The sequence below is a fragment of the Nanorana parkeri genome, unplaced genomic scaffold, assembly GCF_000935625.1.
Source record: "Nanorana parkeri isolate BGI_ZX_2015 unplaced genomic scaffold, ASM93562v1 scaffold1947, whole genome shotgun sequence".
Lineage (NCBI taxonomy): Eukaryota > Metazoa > Chordata > Amphibia > Anura > Dicroglossidae > Nanorana > Nanorana parkeri.
Window position 1 is genome coordinate 64,876 of NW_017308215.1, and position 17,770 is coordinate 82,645.

At 41.8% G+C, this 17,770-nt stretch overlaps 1 protein-coding gene across 2 annotated transcripts; it reads right to left on the reverse strand.

Moving 5' to 3' along the window:
- Positions 1 to 264: 264 nt before the first annotated feature.
- EIF4E2 (eukaryotic translation initiation factor 4E family member 2) lies at positions 265 to 16,123 on the reverse strand. Of its 2 annotated transcripts, XM_018572142.1 has the most exons (7): positions 16,013 to 16,123; positions 13,529 to 13,643; positions 10,428 to 10,562; positions 7,902 to 8,006; positions 4,229 to 4,381; positions 3,446 to 3,582; positions 265 to 552 (listed from the first exon to the last, which is right to left on the reverse strand). In XM_018572142.1, the coding sequence occupies exons 1-7, from the start codon at positions 16,030 to 16,032 to the stop codon at positions 513 to 515; spliced, it is 705 nt and encodes a 234-aa protein (XP_018427644.1). In that variant the 5' UTR covers positions 16,033 to 16,123; the 3' UTR covers positions 265 to 512. The 2 variants fall into 2 exon arrangements, with proteins under 2 accessions (XP_018427644.1, XP_018427645.1); XM_018572143.1 differs by lacking the exon at positions 10,428 to 10,562.
- Positions 16,124 to 17,770: the final 1,647 nt, after the last annotated feature.

Genomic DNA, 17,770 nt, shown 5'->3' on the forward strand with positions numbered 1-17,770 from the left:
ACTATTATCATACACAAAATCCTTTGCGTAAAACATGAAAGGAAACTAACAAAGTGCTGAAGAGACATTACAAGGCATATTGTGGGAGCAAGGGTTTGCTTGTCGAGAAATGAAAGCATTTAAAACTCCATCAGCATTGGAGTTTTTAAACAATAATAATAAAAAAAATATATATAATATCAAGCCAAGCACCCGCTGCCCCATAAAAATAAAAAATAAAACCACAAATAGAAAATATCAATGAAAAAAAGTTTGGTGCTTTTCCTTCCGTTGCTGGCAAGCAGTTGTAGTGGACAGTTCATGAAGCGAAGATCGATGTAGGCGAGACGAAAGTCCACAGCGACTTCATTTCTGATGAAGAGCGAACAATGTATTGCACTTGTCATGAATGGTTGAGCATTCTGGCAGTGTTGTTGTAGCATGTTATAGCACACACAGAATACTGTCTACTCTAGAAGGCGAGTGTGATGGATTTAAACATAGGATAAAAGGTCAGCACTGGTCAGAACGACTCACAATGTAATTTTCGTGTTTCGGAAGCTTGTTTTGTCCCTGTAATGAGAAGACAGGCAATAAAAGGAGGGTGAGCCATGCAGGTACAGTATGCAAAGCAATCAGATCATGGAAATATCAGGACTCTCATTGCTTCTATCAGTTGTCATGGACAGCAAACACAGCCACAACCGTCTTATGCTCTTGTAAGAAGCATTGCCACAGACACACAAAAATGGCATCCTGCAAAAGATGATCCAAATCTTTTGGGAAGGATTAAAACAAGGCCCTACCGCTGTGTGCAAGGAAAGTGGGAGAATACATTAAGCGGCCGCTTTTGTTAACCAAAGTAAAATTCCGTTTTTGGAATAAGTCTGCTGTCTTTAAATACAATATATGTACACATGGAAAATGAGAGGCTGGACTACATTGTTTCACTCCAATATTCCAACAAGGATTCCATTTCAGTCTGTGGAGAGGTTTTTCTTTTCATTGAACACACAATTTTTTGGAGAGGAAAATTTTTCATATTTGAAAAAAGAAAAAAAAAAGTAACTGGTTTCAAGCTAGAGATCTATTTTAAAGAAGAACTCCGCTGAGCACTAGCTGCATTGAGAATAGCCACATAACACCCTCAAATCAATATGAGGAACAATTCTCTGTACTAAAAATGTTCCTGTTTATTGTGCTCATCGGTCTGTAACAGAGGGTCAATACAGGATAAGTGAAACATTAAAAAAAAAAAAAAATTGTGTAGCCTCCTCACCCCCCTTTTAGAATGTCAGAGATGAACAAGAAAAAAAAGGGACCCAGCTCCCAGGATGCAACAGGAACTGTGTTCTGGTAATGCAAATTGTCCTGTCAATCAGAAAAATGTAGAAGACGGAAGAGCACACAGACACAATGATTTGAGGTACCCAACACTGTACTGCCAGCTTGATGCTCTGCCACTGCACAGAAAAGAACAGAATGATGCTAATGATGATGATAAGGGGGCACTTGGAGGTGCAATGCTAGTGATGGGGCAGTGTGATGAACTGTGCTTGCTGAAATGTTCCCTGCAGAACGGTACATGGAGCACAGAGTTTTAGCTGCAGTCAACAGGGTAGCCACAGTGCCTAGAAGGAAAAAGGGAGGCTGGACATAGGTGGCCACTGTTCCCCACGCACAAAGGACAGGCCTGGTCACTGTGGACACCCACATGCTGCTATCACCTTGCTGCCATTCTCCTTGGCATCAGCAATGATGCCAACGCAGCTCATGGCTGGTGACTCAGAGGTTTGTGTAGGAAGCAGCTCCGACCTCAGCGTGCAGGTGACACCTACCGAGACTGCAGAGACAATTGAAATGGATACAAAAGCACAGGCTGGTAACAAAAGAACCTAGTAGCCCTGTTTAAGGGTTTTACTGTCGCGACCAGCAATTGTCTAGTCCCACCTTAATCATTTACTGTAACAAACCACTAATACATCAAAAAGACAAAATAATGTCAAGCTGCATTATAACACAAGATTGCTTAAAGTGACATTAAAGGCAACACATTTTTTCCCTCCCCCAATGTTAATGTTAGCACTTACCTTAAATTAAGTCTCTTTTTCCGATCTTCCTCTTCTTTCCTGATGTTTTCATTTGTCCCTCCAGCGGTGCGGCGGATCTCCGATCCAACGCTGACTGCTCTGTCCCTCCGATCCAGTGGTGTCTGCACGCGTCCATAGACTTACCTTGCGTCCCTGCCGAAAATGAGAACTGCGCATGCGCGCGCCCCAAGATCCTTTGCGGACGCTTGGGAAATTTCTCATTTTCGCACGGGACCGTGCACGGAACACAGGTCAGTATAAACTGCTGTTTGAGCGGTTTTTTTTTATTTTTTTTTAACTTTTTGCATATATCTACTGCCTGCTAGCAGTAGATATATGCAAAAAAACGGGAGGGTTTAAATATCCTTTAACATGTCACAAACTACACTCTCTGGACTTTGGATATCAGCCGTGTACAGGCATGGGAGATCAATATTAAATTATAAATCGAATTAAAAATTGAATCCTCTAAGTCAGGGCTGGACAAATCCCAGGAGCAAGGTAGCCAGTGCTCCTTAAGACCCCGTTCACATTGAGCGACATACCTTTGCAGCGGCCGGGATAGCGCGACTTTCGGGGCGACGTTCCAGCGACGATAGCGCGACCTTCTCCATAGAAAAAAAGCAAAGTCGCGCAAAATCCGCCGAAAAAAGGGTCCGGTAGAAGCGACTTGCGACATGGAGTTAAGACAGCTCCATTGAATAGCATTTGCCGGCGACTTCTCGCGATATCGCGCGGCAAAAATGCGCGACAAGTCGCTATATGTGAACATGGCCTAAGGCCTCATTCACACTGCCGCGCATATACGCACGCACTCTCCCATATGCAAATAAATGGCTCCATACACATAGCTGCGTATGGAGCAGTATATTTGCGTAGCGTAAAAACAGAATGGAACCGAGATGCGTCCAGGCAGCGTATTTGGCGCATATACGCAGGTACAGTTCATTAACATTTCTATTAAGAATGATGCATTGTAGGATTGCAAATAGTGCACGCATATACGTGCATTATACGCAATATAAAATTTTGCTCTTGCGTTGTGTGCGAATGAGGCCTAAAGATAACAGCTGGCTCCTAACTTCTGAGGTAGGTGTTCTCTAGTTGTTGTCGTCAATAGAGCTGGCTCCTAAAAAATCCTGCTGGCCCCTGAATGACATTCATTTTTCCACCCCCAGCTCTAAGCCACAATAACATTAAAAAAAAAAAAAAAACACAGATTTGTCTCCACAAAATGAGCAGAAAGGACAAAGTTTGTTTAGGAATTAGAACTCCTAGCCAACTTGACCCCTTTTATCCCACACTTCTACATTTCTAACTTGGAATTCTCAGATAAAATGATTTTTTTAGGAAAGGGGAGGTTGGTTCACACATACTTGATACTGTCTGTGTGCGTTTTATATTCCATGACTGTGTTAGGAGGAAGATTCAGGACTCTTCTTAAGGTGTCTCGGATCCGAGCGGTCGTTGCTTGGTCACTCGCCGTTTTATTCCAAATAGAAATGATATCTTCCTAAAATAGAGATGTTGTTACAGGTTTGAAAATACAGCAAAACAAAACTGAACATTCACCCATGGTTTTTATTCAAACATCCAAATGAATAGCACAACTAATACACTACTATCGGCAGATTAAATGAAACAGGCACCAAATAAAATGACTTTCACCAAAACAACACTGACAGGCATACATTTAAAGAACACCTGAGATGAGATAACACCATAGGCTGCCATTGGTAACCCCATTCTAAATATGCTCGTTGCCCATCTCTCCCACACCATGTTTCATGCTATACCCATATTTAGGGTGCAACATGAAAAATTGTCAAAATCCCAATTCATGAACTGCATTATGGGCCTGAAAGATAACTTGAGGCTGCACTGGTAAACACACAAGTGAGAGAATGAGAGTGCAGGCGCTTCCTACTGTCAGTTCACTTCACTACAAAGCATCCTACTAACTATGAACAACGGAGAGACACCTACATTATCACGCTACCAGTTGTCAGAGAGGGCACGGGTTCACTTTACCTCCTCATACAACAACACAATGCATGATATGGAATCCTGTAGCATTAATAGTAGAATCTATTTTATACAAAAAGTATACAGATGCTGAGAAAAGAAACTTGTGTATATAGCTCCAGTAAGCGTCTTACCTGAAAGCGTACCGAGACCACGGCTCCACAAATCTCCTCCCCAACCATAAACTGCTCTCCTAGCATGGCTAAGATAAGGTTCTCCCAGCACCGAGATGCCAGACCTTTACGTAGGCGGATTATCCACTTCCCTCCATTCTTGTTTGCATCATCCTACACAGAACGCAAAGAACATATCCCATGAGAGAAGCAGCTGTAAAAAGTATACTTAATAAATTCACCTTTGCAACATTTACACACTTGGCGAAATAGAGTTGTCAAGTATTGAGGACAATGGATTCAAAAAAGTCAGCAAGGAAGAAAATAAAAATATTAAGATATTTACATTTAACTGTAAAGTTTGTGGTGGAGGCAAAATATTAAATAAATGTGGATAGCAATTTCCCAAAAATAAATAATAGGGATGCACCGATATATTGGTCGAAAGTGCAATTTTTTGGCCGATACAGCGGCGCATCCGTTCCTTCTCTCCTCCCCGCTGGGCGCTTTTCTGTGTCCCAGAGGGGAGGAGAGAAACTGTCAACAGGCGGCCGAGCGCTGCGGAAGATAGCTGTGAGAGTCCGGCGCCTCTCCTCATTGCACCGCTCAGCCTCCTGTCACAGATCGGCAAATCGGTGTGTGGGCGGAGACAGCCAGCGCTGTCACAGCTGTCTGAGCTCCGCTCACTCAGCCTACTGTGACAGTGTGTCAGGAAGGAGAGCGAGTGCAAACAAACAATCAGCGATCACTGAGTGTTTGTACATAATTTGAGGATATAGTACGTTTACTGTGTCCTCATTTATGAATGAATGGGGAGTGATCTACATCACTTCCTGTTCATTTATGATTGTGGACATGGTAAACATACTATATTCTTATGTTATGAATGAACAGGAACACTCAGTATAGAGGATTCCTGTTCATTTATAACAGGGGCTGCAGAAAAAGAGATTGAGGACTCTGTGTCCTCAATCTCTTTTTCTATTTTAAAAGGGAAATATCAGGGGTCTGATCAGACCCCCAATATTTTCCCAAAGCCCCTAAAAGTAAAAAAAATAAAAAAAAAAGGATTTGAAAAAGTTAAACATTGTCGGTCTGACATTTTTTTTTCCATTTTATACACATTGTAGGAAAGGAAAAACTGTGTTAAAATTGTAATACACAATAAATACTGATAACAAAAGATAAATACAAGTCACGTTTGACTTCTGCAATTACAAGAGGTGCTCAAGGCGGTTACCAACAGCATCCAGACACTTCTGATTATGGGGAACTACTGCTTGAGCAACGTCGACCAAAGTGTCCACTTGTATCGCTGCGCATGCCATTTTAAATTCTTCTTCTATCATGAATACGTGCAATTGTTATGCGTATTATAGGTTCTTTTTCATACTCGCACCTCCATTGTCATTGTACTTCCACAATGATCTTGAATGTCCTGCCTGTCACATGGTGACATTAGCATTCATTTGATTAACGCCATCTATTGAGCGAACGTCATACTACACATTGCTACCGTAATTCAATTCAACTTCAAAAAGTAATGCATAGATAACATATCTTAAAATGTGTGTGTGTGCGTGTTTTACCATCTATATTGACAAACTGTGGAGATACCGTGTTTCTTGTTGTAATACTACATCAATAAGATGTTTTTTCTATGGCTCATGTCACACCACACAGCATGCGTTAACGTGTGCATAATGTGTAGGCGCTGCGATTGTTCAAATCGCATTGCAGTGTGGCTGTAAGGGACTAACTCGGTTCCGTCCCGGGGGCCGCGATCCGGGCCTGCGCAGGCGCATGACGGACCTCAGAGGCTCCCTCCGGCGCGCAACGTTCGTTAGCTCCTCCCCCCGCGCAAGAGGCTCCTTAAGCCACGGCCAAACAAACCGTCTGTGTCCTACTGTTGGTAACAGTGAACACTGACGATTCATTCTCTGTAATCACAGACCGCACAAGGGACCAGGTCATTCTACCTGCTGCCACTGACTATATAGGATCCTGGATCCTCACCATTTTCGGAGACCAGCCTACTGGGACTGCTCAAAAGGAGATCCTCACCAGCCAGCACCCAACACCCTGAACAGGAACTCACTGCCTCACCACTGGGACAACCTAAGGGACATCCCCTCTGACATAACCACCAACCGCAAGTATCCTACTGGCTCTGCTGGGGACTATTCAAAGGGTTGTTATGGACTGAAGCATACTGTGTATAAATATAGAGTAAAGTGATACGTACTGCAAAAGACAATTCTCACAAATAAGTTAATCCATTGCTGTCTTGTTATACACTGTGTACCATCACCCCAGGGAGAAATCTGTATCATTTCAATCACGTGCTGTACAGACCCTCACCCCTAGGGGCAATAGTCCAATTACAAGTGATACGTGCCAGGGTGCTATACTTCCTGCTTACCACCATTCCCTTCCACGGTTTAAATGATGTTACCGGTCTCATATACATCTCTAATCAATTGAGAGAGTATCTCCGAGACCGACCACTGATCAAACCGTACGCATCCCCGCAGTTGGGATCCAAGTCTTGCATTGCAGAGAAGCTTACAGTGGCTCCCCCCCAGATAGTATGTAATTCTTATGCACGGCAAGGAGTCCTACATTTTTCCAGTGTGAACTGAAGCCACAAGATATAAAGCAAATTGCCTTGTTTTAGGGTTGGTCAATGCTGCCCAATGTCGTTGGTATGGTTTTCAGGTCTTGCACTTCTAGAATCCCCATTTCAATGCTGTTGATATAATCCATAATTATAAACATGCAATGTTCATTAAAAGTAGGACCCCTCCTCTGCTAATCTTCTTCAGTCTAAGGGCCTAATTGTACCTTTACTACATGCTACACATTTACCACTGACAAGTTCTTATCGATTTTCGGCTTTTGGCACAGGTAAAATGTTATCCAAGTACTTGTGTTGTATTTTTGGCCTTGATGCTTTATCTATTTGGAATATTCCGGTTTCATATAATAAGAAACAATAAGTTCAGAAATATTGTTTTATTTTTACACCGTACACTACGGAATTGTTCTCAAATAAAACCCTTATAAGAAAAAAGTGGGTCCCAATGGTTTTCTTGTCAATTTTGGATAGGAGTGTGAAAATGTTAGAACCAATGTCAAGTATTCATTATGGCCGGTGAGCCTGCTGCAATGCTTTCCAATTAATCAGGCCTCCATTGCTTTTGAGCTCGGTTTGAGTTTCTTCTGAGATCATTCAGAATTGACTGAAGGGGAATCTGACCTGCATTTAACCCGCTTCAGTGGCTTTTGCATTCCCATAAAGTTGTATTTGGGGAGAAGCAGTTCTGAACAAAGCCTGATAACATTGTCATTTTCAGTCCAAGAAAGTGAAGGATATGTTTCCAATAGGGACACAGAGAGAAACTAAAAACACAACAAAAAGGTTCTAGCTCTTATCCATGGAAATAAAATGTCTTCTAATAAATATTCCTGTTACTTATTTGGAGACATTTCCTCTAATTTCCTGTCCTGGGATCACGGTTAACAAGACAGGAAGAAAGGAGAAATCTTTCAAACAAAAAACACAAAAAATAATTAAAACCCAAAGCACTTCTAACCCTGACTCGATCTGAAATGAATACTGGTTTTAGCTGGAGTTCCACTTAAGTATTGGTATACAACAGATACCCCAGATTATCATCATGTAATATCTCACCTCCCACATTGGCTTGATACCTTCCTTAAAAAGATGAAAGTCACTGTGCCCTGTTAGTTCCCCAGGACGTACCATGTGGCTGTAGAACCTCCAGAATTGCTCCACCTATGATGGGAAAGGCAGGAGACTGTCAGCTAATCCTGCTGTTTATAAAATTGTTCATTTTTATGTTATAATCCTGGAACCAAATGTAAACAAAACATATATAACAAATAACAATGGTAATAATAATAATAATATCTCTATCATTATTTCTAGCAGTATCATAGTTTTGAATAATAATAAAGTTATCCAGGGGATATTTTTGTTTCTTTTTCCCACTAACAACGACTGCCTCAAAACTCAAACTCTGAATAATCCCCATTAAAGGATTCAGCACATCTATAGACATCTTGAGATACTGATTTTTGCTTATACAGTATACATCATCTGTTCCTGATAAAAACTAGATTATGCACAGTTTAGGAAAGAAACTAAGAAAGGGTCACAGCAAGTCACTGCAGCATGCAGGACTTTTTTCACAACACACTGTAAATGTGACACATTGCCGTGAATATGTTTTACTGAAAGCAATGCATTATTTCCTTGTCCACACAATTTTAAAATTCAAAACGGTATAGCAACATGGCCAGTTTAAACAAGCCCCAGGGGACTGAGCGCACCAGATGTATTGTCAAGCATTTTTTGGTCTAAACAGACCCCTGATATTTCCCTCTTAGAATAGAAAAGGAGATTGAGGACACAGAGTCTGAAATTCTTTTTCTGCAGCCCTTGTTATAAATGAACAAGAAGCCTCTACACTGAGTGTTCCTGTTCATTCATAAACTGAGGAGATAGTAACTGATACTATGTGCACAATCATGAATTAACAGGAAGGGATGTAGAGCACTTCCGGTTCATTGATAAATGGGGACACAGCAAGCTTACTCTGTCCACAGTTATTAACAACCACTCAGCGATCAGTTCTGAACTGTGCTACGCTCTCGATCCTGACTGCTCCGCCTGTCACAGGAGACAGAGCTCTCCTCCAGCACTGCACCACACCGCCTCCTGACAGCTGTCTCCTCCCCGCTCTGCCCTGCCTCCTGACAGCTGTCTCTTCCCCACTCTGCCCCTCCTCCTAACCATCAGTCCCTGCCCTCAAATAGCTCCCAATCTAAAAGGTAGCGATCTCACATGCATACATAGACCAATTTAGACAGGAGCCAAATTAAACTTCCAGCATGTCTTTGCAATGTGGGAGGAAACCGGAGTACCCAGAGGAAGTTCACGCAAGCACAGGGAGAACACGCAAACTTCTTGCAGAAGTGCTAACTGCTACTACACTATGCTGCCTTAAAATATATTTTATTCAGATTTACACCTATGAATTAATCATACTAACACAAGTAAAACCAGCAACCACTCACAGAGGCAAAGGTACCGATTTGCTTGATGTTCTGCTCATAGCTCTGAGAGCTGGTTGGTCTACCCGGTGTCCTGCGAGAATACCAGAATGTGTAGTTGTATTGCAAAGGGTGCTCTGCTGGACCTGGCACTACGATCTGAAAATAATAAAACATATATAAAATAGTAGTTGTCAGCAAAGTGCTACAGTTTTATGTCCATCGCTAGATAATAATAATGTAATCAAAATAGAACTATGGCCTCTATGCCATGCGGTACTTAATTATAGGTAAATCTGCGTTTGCTGTTATCCGCTGCAAAGCCCCTGGAATGCCGGTTGATCCTGCAAGTGAAGTCCCTCTAAGGCCGGATTCACACCTAAGCGTTAGCGTTTGAGCGTTTCTACATGTATACACGCACATATTATATGCCTTTTTATGAGCAAATTGTGATACATTGAAGTCAATGGACAAATAAAATCGGAGCATATGCGCGTAAAACGAATTGCAACGTGCGTTTTCAAGCGTTTACTATTGAGTATATGGGGCCAAAACAAGCAGAGATCTGGCAAAAAGTAGCTCATTAACTTTTTCTGTTGTCAGGGGTTTTGCGTATTGTGACAAAACCCTTAGTGACATTAAACCCTCAGATTTTTTAACATAAAACAATACTGTAATGTGTGCCTTACTGTAATCCATGGTTGTTTCCCTTCTCTTTGCTGCTCTTCCTTTTAAATCCGTATCTCTTCTCATGCTGGGCAGAACTTCTGTTTTGCAGCAGACTGCCTTGTCTCAGGAATGGATATATGGCGTCTGTGTATAGGTTTGCAACCTGAGCCAGCACTACAGGAAGAGGCACTTAGCTGCAAAGGGAAGTTCTCCCCAAGCATGAGAAGACATGAGGATTTAAAAGGAAGAGCAGCAAAGAGAAGGGAAACAACCATGGATTACAGTAAGGCACACATTACAGTATTAGAAACCGGAGTACCCAGAGGAAGTTCACGCAAGCACAGGGAGAACACGCAAACTTCTTGCAGAAGTGCTAACTGCTACTACACTATGCTGCCTTAAAATATATTTTATTCAGATTTACACCTATGAATTAATCATACTAACACAAGTAAAACCAGCAACCACTCACAGAGGCAAAGGTACCGATTTGCTTGATGTTCTGCTCATAGCTCTGAGAGCTGGTTGGTCTACCCGGTGTCCTGCGAGAATACCAGAATGTGTAGTTGTATTGCAAAGGGTGCTCTGCTGGACCTGGCACTACGATCTGAAAATAATAAAACATATATAAAATAGTAGTTGTCAGCAAAGTGCTACAGTTTTATGTCCATCGCTAGATAATAATAATGTAATCAAAATAGAACTATGGCCTCTATGCCATGCGGTACTTAATTATAGGTAAATCTGCGTTTGCTGTTATCCGCTGCAAAGCCCCTGGAATGCCGGTTGATCCTGCAAGTGAAGTCCCTCTAAGGCCGGATTCACACCTAAGCGTTAGCGTTTGAGCGTTTCTACATGTATACACGCACATATTATATGCCTTTTTATGAGCAAATTGTGATACATTGAAGTCAATGGACAAATAAAATCGGAGCATATGCGCGTAAAACGAATTGCAACGTGCGTTTTCAAGCGTTTACTATTGAGTATATGGGGCCAAAACAAGCAGAGATCTGGCAAAAAGTAGCTCATTAACTTTTTCTGTTGTCAGGGGTTTTGCGTATTGTGACAAAACCCTTAGTGACATTAAACCCTCAGATTTTTTAACATAAAACAATACTGTAATGTGTGCCTTACTGTAATCCATGGTTGTTTCCCTTCTCTTTGCTGCTCTTCCTTTTAAATCCGTATCTCTTCTCATGCTGGGCAGAACTTCTGTTTTGCAGCAGACTGCCTTGTCTCAGGAATGGATATATGGCGTCTGTGTATAGGTTTGCAACCTGAGCCAGCACTACAGGAAGAGGCACTTAGCTGCAAAGGGAAGTTCTCCCCAAGCATGAGAAGACATGAGGATTTAAAAGGAAGAGCAGCAAAGAGAAGGGAAACAACCATGGATTACAGTAAGGCACACATTACAGTATTGTTTTATGTAAAAAAATCTGAGGGTTTAATGTCACTTTAAGTGTGCACAGGGGCCATAAGAATGAATGGGATTTTTTTCGATTAAGCTTTTGGTCAGGCTGAATCCGCTGCGACAATATGCTCAGTGTGAACCAGGCCTTATGCAGATTCCTGTAATGCTGTGGCAACAATCCTGCACTGCTCCTGAATTCAGAGTTGCCACTTTCATGTAGGCTGCATCTGGTTGCAATACAGTGGGATGAAAAGAAAAGAAAATGTTGCAGGGGGCATGGCTATCAGCAGTCACTGGTGATTTCCAAGCCTGTAGCTTGTCAATCACACCACACCCAGTCCTGCCCACTGCTTTCTGGATTGACAGCACTGCCTCTGTTGCTGGAACCCTCCCACTGTGATCTTCAGTGTCTGGGAGGGAGGAGTATGTGAGGCACAAATGAAGGAGGATGTGGATCAGTCAGGGAAGGTAAAGGAAGTTTTGGTTTACTTTATGAGACTTGTGCATCACATAGTAACTTTACCTAGTACTTGTTTTGACTGCCATACAGGAGCCTTTAGTTGTACTTTAAGAAAACAAACAATATGGCATGCCCCATTCCTTTGAAAAACAACCATCATTAAACCACCATAAATATGGCCTAACATGACTGCATATAAATAAAAAGATCACTACATGTCAAAGGTTTAAGAAGTCATTCTCCAGGACACTGCCTCAACAGATGCTCTACCATGTGCTGCACTATTTTTAAACAGGCTACTACTGGTGTGACCTTAAGATCTACAATATGTGAAAATAACAGTGTACAGAAATAGTAGTGCATACAGTAAGTGGTCTCCTTTTTCAGCATTGGTCCAACCAAATGACTTATAACTGGTAAGGAGTGACATAACAAAATACAAACTAGTAAAAGTTTAGAAAGTCAGCATACAATGATTATCATTACCCCATGGTGTATATATCAATAAAATCCTCTGTAGAAAAACTAGGGAAAGGAAGGGTGTTACCCATATAGTAACCAATCAATTATGACTAGTTGTTTCCATTATTGATTCCAAAAAGGAAAATAACAATTTTTATTCCAGGTCAGTTTTACTCATGAGGTCCTATATAAGAATACAAATCTAAGGGATGTTCCCTGCACTTGTTTTTATGCTGTACACAAAAGGAGACAAAAAAACAAAAAGGGAACAGAGCGCCACCTCTGTGTGATCCTAATCAGAATCATGATGCTGATGAAGGGGCTTGCCCCTGAAACGCGTCAATCTTGGCTGACTGCGCCCGGTGATGTGACCGGGACAACCGTGTTACATAGTCGGGGTAATACCATGTGGGTTTACAGACAGTGTGACCTCTTTGTTTGTTGTTAAAGCCTGATGAAAACGTTTGTGAGTACTTTTATCCCTTGTTTTATTCATCCTAATAAACGATTTTACACACGGAGGTGGCGCTCTGTTCCCTTGTTTTCTATGTTCGTGGTGGAAGCCCCAGAGCCTTGGATGAGCAGCCCCTCAAGTCTGTGTGAAAAACTGTGATAAACTGTTGAAAACTTTGAATATGCAACAGCAAGTGGATTGTTCAGCTGGCAGCCATTAGCGCCAAGAGTTAAAGAAAAGGTTTTGTCTAGAACTGCAGCTAGCGGTTATTTTCTAAATCGATTAGTTAGCCGATTATTAAGTTCGATTAAATCGGATAAAAAATAAAATACATTTTTTAAAAATGGCTCCAGTGATGGACTACTAGTTTGTATTGAGATTGTAGTCCATCACAGGAGTGGTGTGCAATATAGTGAAATGGAAAGCGTTAAATTATACAGCAATGAATGCAGAATGGCACCGGCTATAGAGGACTACAAATCCCAGCAATAATACATTATACAGCACAATGCAGAATACCACCAGCTATAGAGGAATACAACAAATCCCAGTAATAGTACTGTATAGTTGGCGGTATTCTGCATTGCACTGGGATTTGTAGTCCTCTATACAGCGCAATGCAGAATACCACCAGCTATAGAGGAGTACAACAAATCCCAGCAATAGTACATTATACATACAGCGTACAATGTATTGCTGGGATTAACCTAGTATTCATTACTCCCACTCTCAACAAAAAGTTCATGTTCTACCTTGTCAGGAAATAAAACCTCTTTTCCCCACCTTCTTTCTAGAGGAGTTCTGATTCACGTCCTTATCATTCTTTTCCTTCTCACTGTCTTTCTGTGTGCTGTTCTCCTCATTCTGATCATGATCCCCGCTGTCATCATCTTTCAGTCTGCAACACAAACAGTAAAAATCGCACAAAGTCAGCTGCCCACTTACATTACTGTATATTTAATAAGGAATTCATAAAAAGAGCAATAAAAATATATCAAAGGAAAACTGCTATCCAATGTTTATGTCCACCCTGCTTATGTAACATAACCGGAATTTGGCCCTATATAGTAGAATCCTTCCTTTAGTGGGCAGGAATGAGAGTCATACGCTTTCTCCTTCTGAGAGCTGACAAGCCACGGCTCAAAATGACTCAAAGCCCAACATTTTGCAAAACATTTTTTCTTTTTTAGTAGTCTTGGATAGCGTGGTGAAGTTTAAGAAACTTGATAAATGTAGAGGCACAGGCAGCTATAAAAACATTTTTATTAGTGAGGAAGGGTTAGAACCCGTCAAGTTTTGATTACTTTTTGTATCTCAATAGGAACATTTCCATTCACTTGTTATGGATATCAGGCACAGACACGAAGTGATATCCATGTTATGGATATCAGGCACAGACACGAAGACACAGACAGTAATAAAAAAAACCTGACATAGGTTCTACACCTTCTCCACTCTATGGAAAACCAACCATTGTTTTTTTGGGGTTCGGCTTCAAAGCAGAACAGGCACGTATTATATTTGTCTACTGAATTAAGAGTTCAGCTAATCTGAGTCTGACAGGTTAAGCTCAGTTTTAAAATAGTTGTCAAAGGCACCATCTCTTCCAAACCTTAAATACAAATGAGGAATGCCTAAAAATTTTCTTCTCCTGCAAAGAAAAAAAAATCCAAAAAGTCCATAGTGATGTATTAAGATGTACATCAATAGGTGAACAACTTACAAAAAACTATTAGGCCCCATTCACATGTAGCGACTTATCGCACGATTTCCCGCCGCGATATCGCGCATTTTTGCCGCGCGATATCGCCGGCTAATGATAGTCAATGGAGCTGTCTTAGCTCCATGTCGCTCGTCGCGGTCGCTTCTACAGGACCCTTTTTTTGGCGGATTTTGCTTTTTTCTATGGAGCCCGACCGAGAAGGTCGCGCTACCGTCGCTGGATCGTCGCCCCGAAAGTCGCGCTATCCCGGCCGCTGCAAAGGTATGTCGCTACATGTGAATGGGGCCTGAGGTGTACACCACTCGAATCTTCCTCTTCTAGATCCAATACATGTCTGCCTAAGGCTATGTTCACACTAGCAGGGACATACATGTGTTGATAGGCATTTCATGATATTGAATGGTATAATTCCCACCGTGTATTTACCTGCATTTAGGTGCATTCAGTTTAGTTGCGTTTATAGGAAATAGAATTCTGCGCATCCTAGGGACAGATTAGATACTCTGAACGTGTCTAAATGCATGTGAAAACAAGTACATCTAAATGCAGCAGGACTTCATCTGGGAAGCATAAAGTTTGTTTATACTTCCCAGTATAATTTCTCTTGCATTTAAATAAACCATAGGCAGGAGGCTGGTGTGCATGTAGCCTCCAGGCCACTGGCTCCATAGCAACCAATGACATCGTGCAGCCCAGCCTCACTGGTTGTGAAGATGCCAGTGGCTTCAAGGCTGCCATCATCCTAGCAACTGGGGACTTGTGTGGCCAAGCCTGACTGGTTGCCAAGTCACTGCCGCTGTGAACCTGGCATGTGGCTCAGTCTGATTAGTTGCCAAGTTGCTAGTGGCCTCCGGGCTGCCATCACCCTAGCAACCGGTGACCTTTTGAAGCAGAGCCCGATTGGTTGCTAGAAAACTAACAAACCATGATGCGATGTGGCTGCCAGCATCCGAGCAACCAATATGGGTGTGGACAAACTCTTCACTCCAGACTGGCGGCATTTCTTTATGAATTTGTCACAGCAATTTCAAAGCAACACTATTAGGAACTACTTGTATTTGTAGCATGTGTTGGTAAGAACATTAGAACTGCTGCACCGCTTTTCTGAATTTGGCACAGGACATTCATAGACAGGATCAATGTCATATAAGTGTGGCACATGCTGTACTGAATCCCCCCTAGTGGTCCACTCATAGACATAAGTGACTCTAGTGACAATCTGTACAGGGTATGATGATGACTGGAATGTAATCAGTCACTGAATATGCCAGCGTGTGTGTGTGTGTGTAGGAACGCTCCCATCCACAGCACATGTAGATCACAACCACAAGCTCCTGGCAGCTCTGTACACACATTACATACGGTCTGACACGTTCTACTTCACTTCCCTATTACCACTGTCTTTAACAACATTGTACGCTTCTTCTAGCACACAATGCTGCGGCCTACACAGCACCCTTAGCTTGATCTAATGCCCCCACTCACACTATGCGGTTCGCATTGGGAATGAGCGTGTGAAGCCAATAATACAATCTAAAACTCACGCATCAAATTTGTTGTTCATCGTCTCTGCACTCTTCTTCTGGCCTCTTCCGCTTCCAGCACAACATTCCTCTGCACTCTTACCGCCGCTTCCTGGAGCGCTCCAGAACTCTGCTACCCGTGAGTTGTTTTTGCCCGGACACTTAAGAGTGATGCACGCAATTGAAACGTTTCCTCCATTTTGACTGTGGGCAAAGTCACGCACATCATTTAAGCTATGCATGTAAAGTGTGGGAACAGGAAACGAGATTGCTGCCCATAGCAACCAACTGTTATTTTCGTGTACATTGAAACGGATTTGGCTAGGTTGTTATATGTATCAATAAAGGTTCTTTAAGTACACATCTCATGCACCAGCCTGCATTAGGGTTCGCTCACACCATAGTACACGTGTTAACTAGGGTTGCCACCTGTCCAGGATTCACCCGGACAGTCCAGGTTTTGAATGCTGTGTCCAGGTTTCATGGCAGCAGAAACCCAGACACATAATGTCAGGCAGACAGGGGCAACCAAAATGAAGACAGGGGCTACTGGCCCCCCACTGAAAATAGTCTCAATTGTGATATTTACATATAAATGGGTGGTGCTATTTACATATGAATAAGCCGCAACCCATTCTCCCCCCAAAAAATGTCAGCTCGACGCTAGAGTGTTCGGGTTTCGCTTGAAGAAAAGGTGGCAACCCTAGTGTTAACACGCGTTGCTGTGCATGGTTTTTACCCTTTTTTTTCTCAGAGGAACCTTAGCCACCAATGCAATGTCTCCCAAAACAGTTACTTTTAGGGCATGCTAACTGTCAAGGTTGCCAGTGTGCTTATTTCAGCTCTTGCCGCAACTTTCAAATCCTCAAATGGCTGGAGTCATAGCTGATAAAATGTGCAGCACCATGGCAACGGCAATCGAAAAGAGGTATACACGATTAGAATTTCGAATAAAGGAAATCGATTTTGGAAACGTTCATTGGACTATCTAAACGTTGATCTGGTGAAACTGATGATCGATTTCAGCCGCAGTGACAAAAAATGGAGCATGTTGGAAAATGTTTCCCGATCAAACTAAATTCTAACAGTGAATGTGTTTTTTGTTTGGGAACTCCGTTCATTCCAAAATCAAATGTTAAGTAAATAGGAAAATCATCAAAATTTCAAACGACAGTTGCCACGCCTCTGATAGTATCATCGAACGTTCTGATGGGATTTTCCATATAAATGTTTGTGCGAAAGTCTACCCATGTATACCCTGCTTATGATTGCACCTTCCCTGGCTGTAAGTGTTAGGAAGTTGTAGTATTCTTTTATCATGTTCTGATGTGTTACAGCATGTTGAGATGGATTGTGCTCTACACAAATGCAGCACATTAGTGTAAATGAAGACCAAGAAAATAAAGTGATTTTGTCTTGTTCTCGCTTTGTAACTGCATTGGGAACACTGTTAGTGTGAACAACCCCTTAATGGCTCTCTTGCATGTTAGGCTAGCCACACCGCTCACTTGAATATCAGAAATAGTGATTCAAAATCAACTCAACGCAGTAGAAAATTCTCAGCTGAACAGTGACTGCTGATTTCAATGAAAAGTCTTATTGTATGATTTATTAAGTAGTATAGCATAGATGGGCCTATACGTGATTAGATTAGTAAAATGTGTATTGCATTTTCAACATCTGCATTCTACATACAGTACTGTATAATATATATATATATATATATATATATATAGATAGATAGATAGATAGATAGATAGATAGATAGATAGATAGATA

Bases quoted from the DNA above. Each gene is read 5' to 3' on its own strand.
- EIF4E2 (XM_018572142.1), bottom strand. From the start codon at position 16,032: ATGAACAACAAATTTGATGC. The intron at 10,563-13,528 runs GTGGGGAAAAGA...TATTATTTTCAG, and splicing joins AGAACTCCTCTAGAAAGAAG to ATCGTAGTGCCAGGTCCAGC. The intron at 8,007-10,427 runs GTGAGTGGTTGC...TTCCCATCATAG, and splicing joins AAATCGGTACCTTTGCCTCT to GTGGAGCAATTCTGGAGGTT.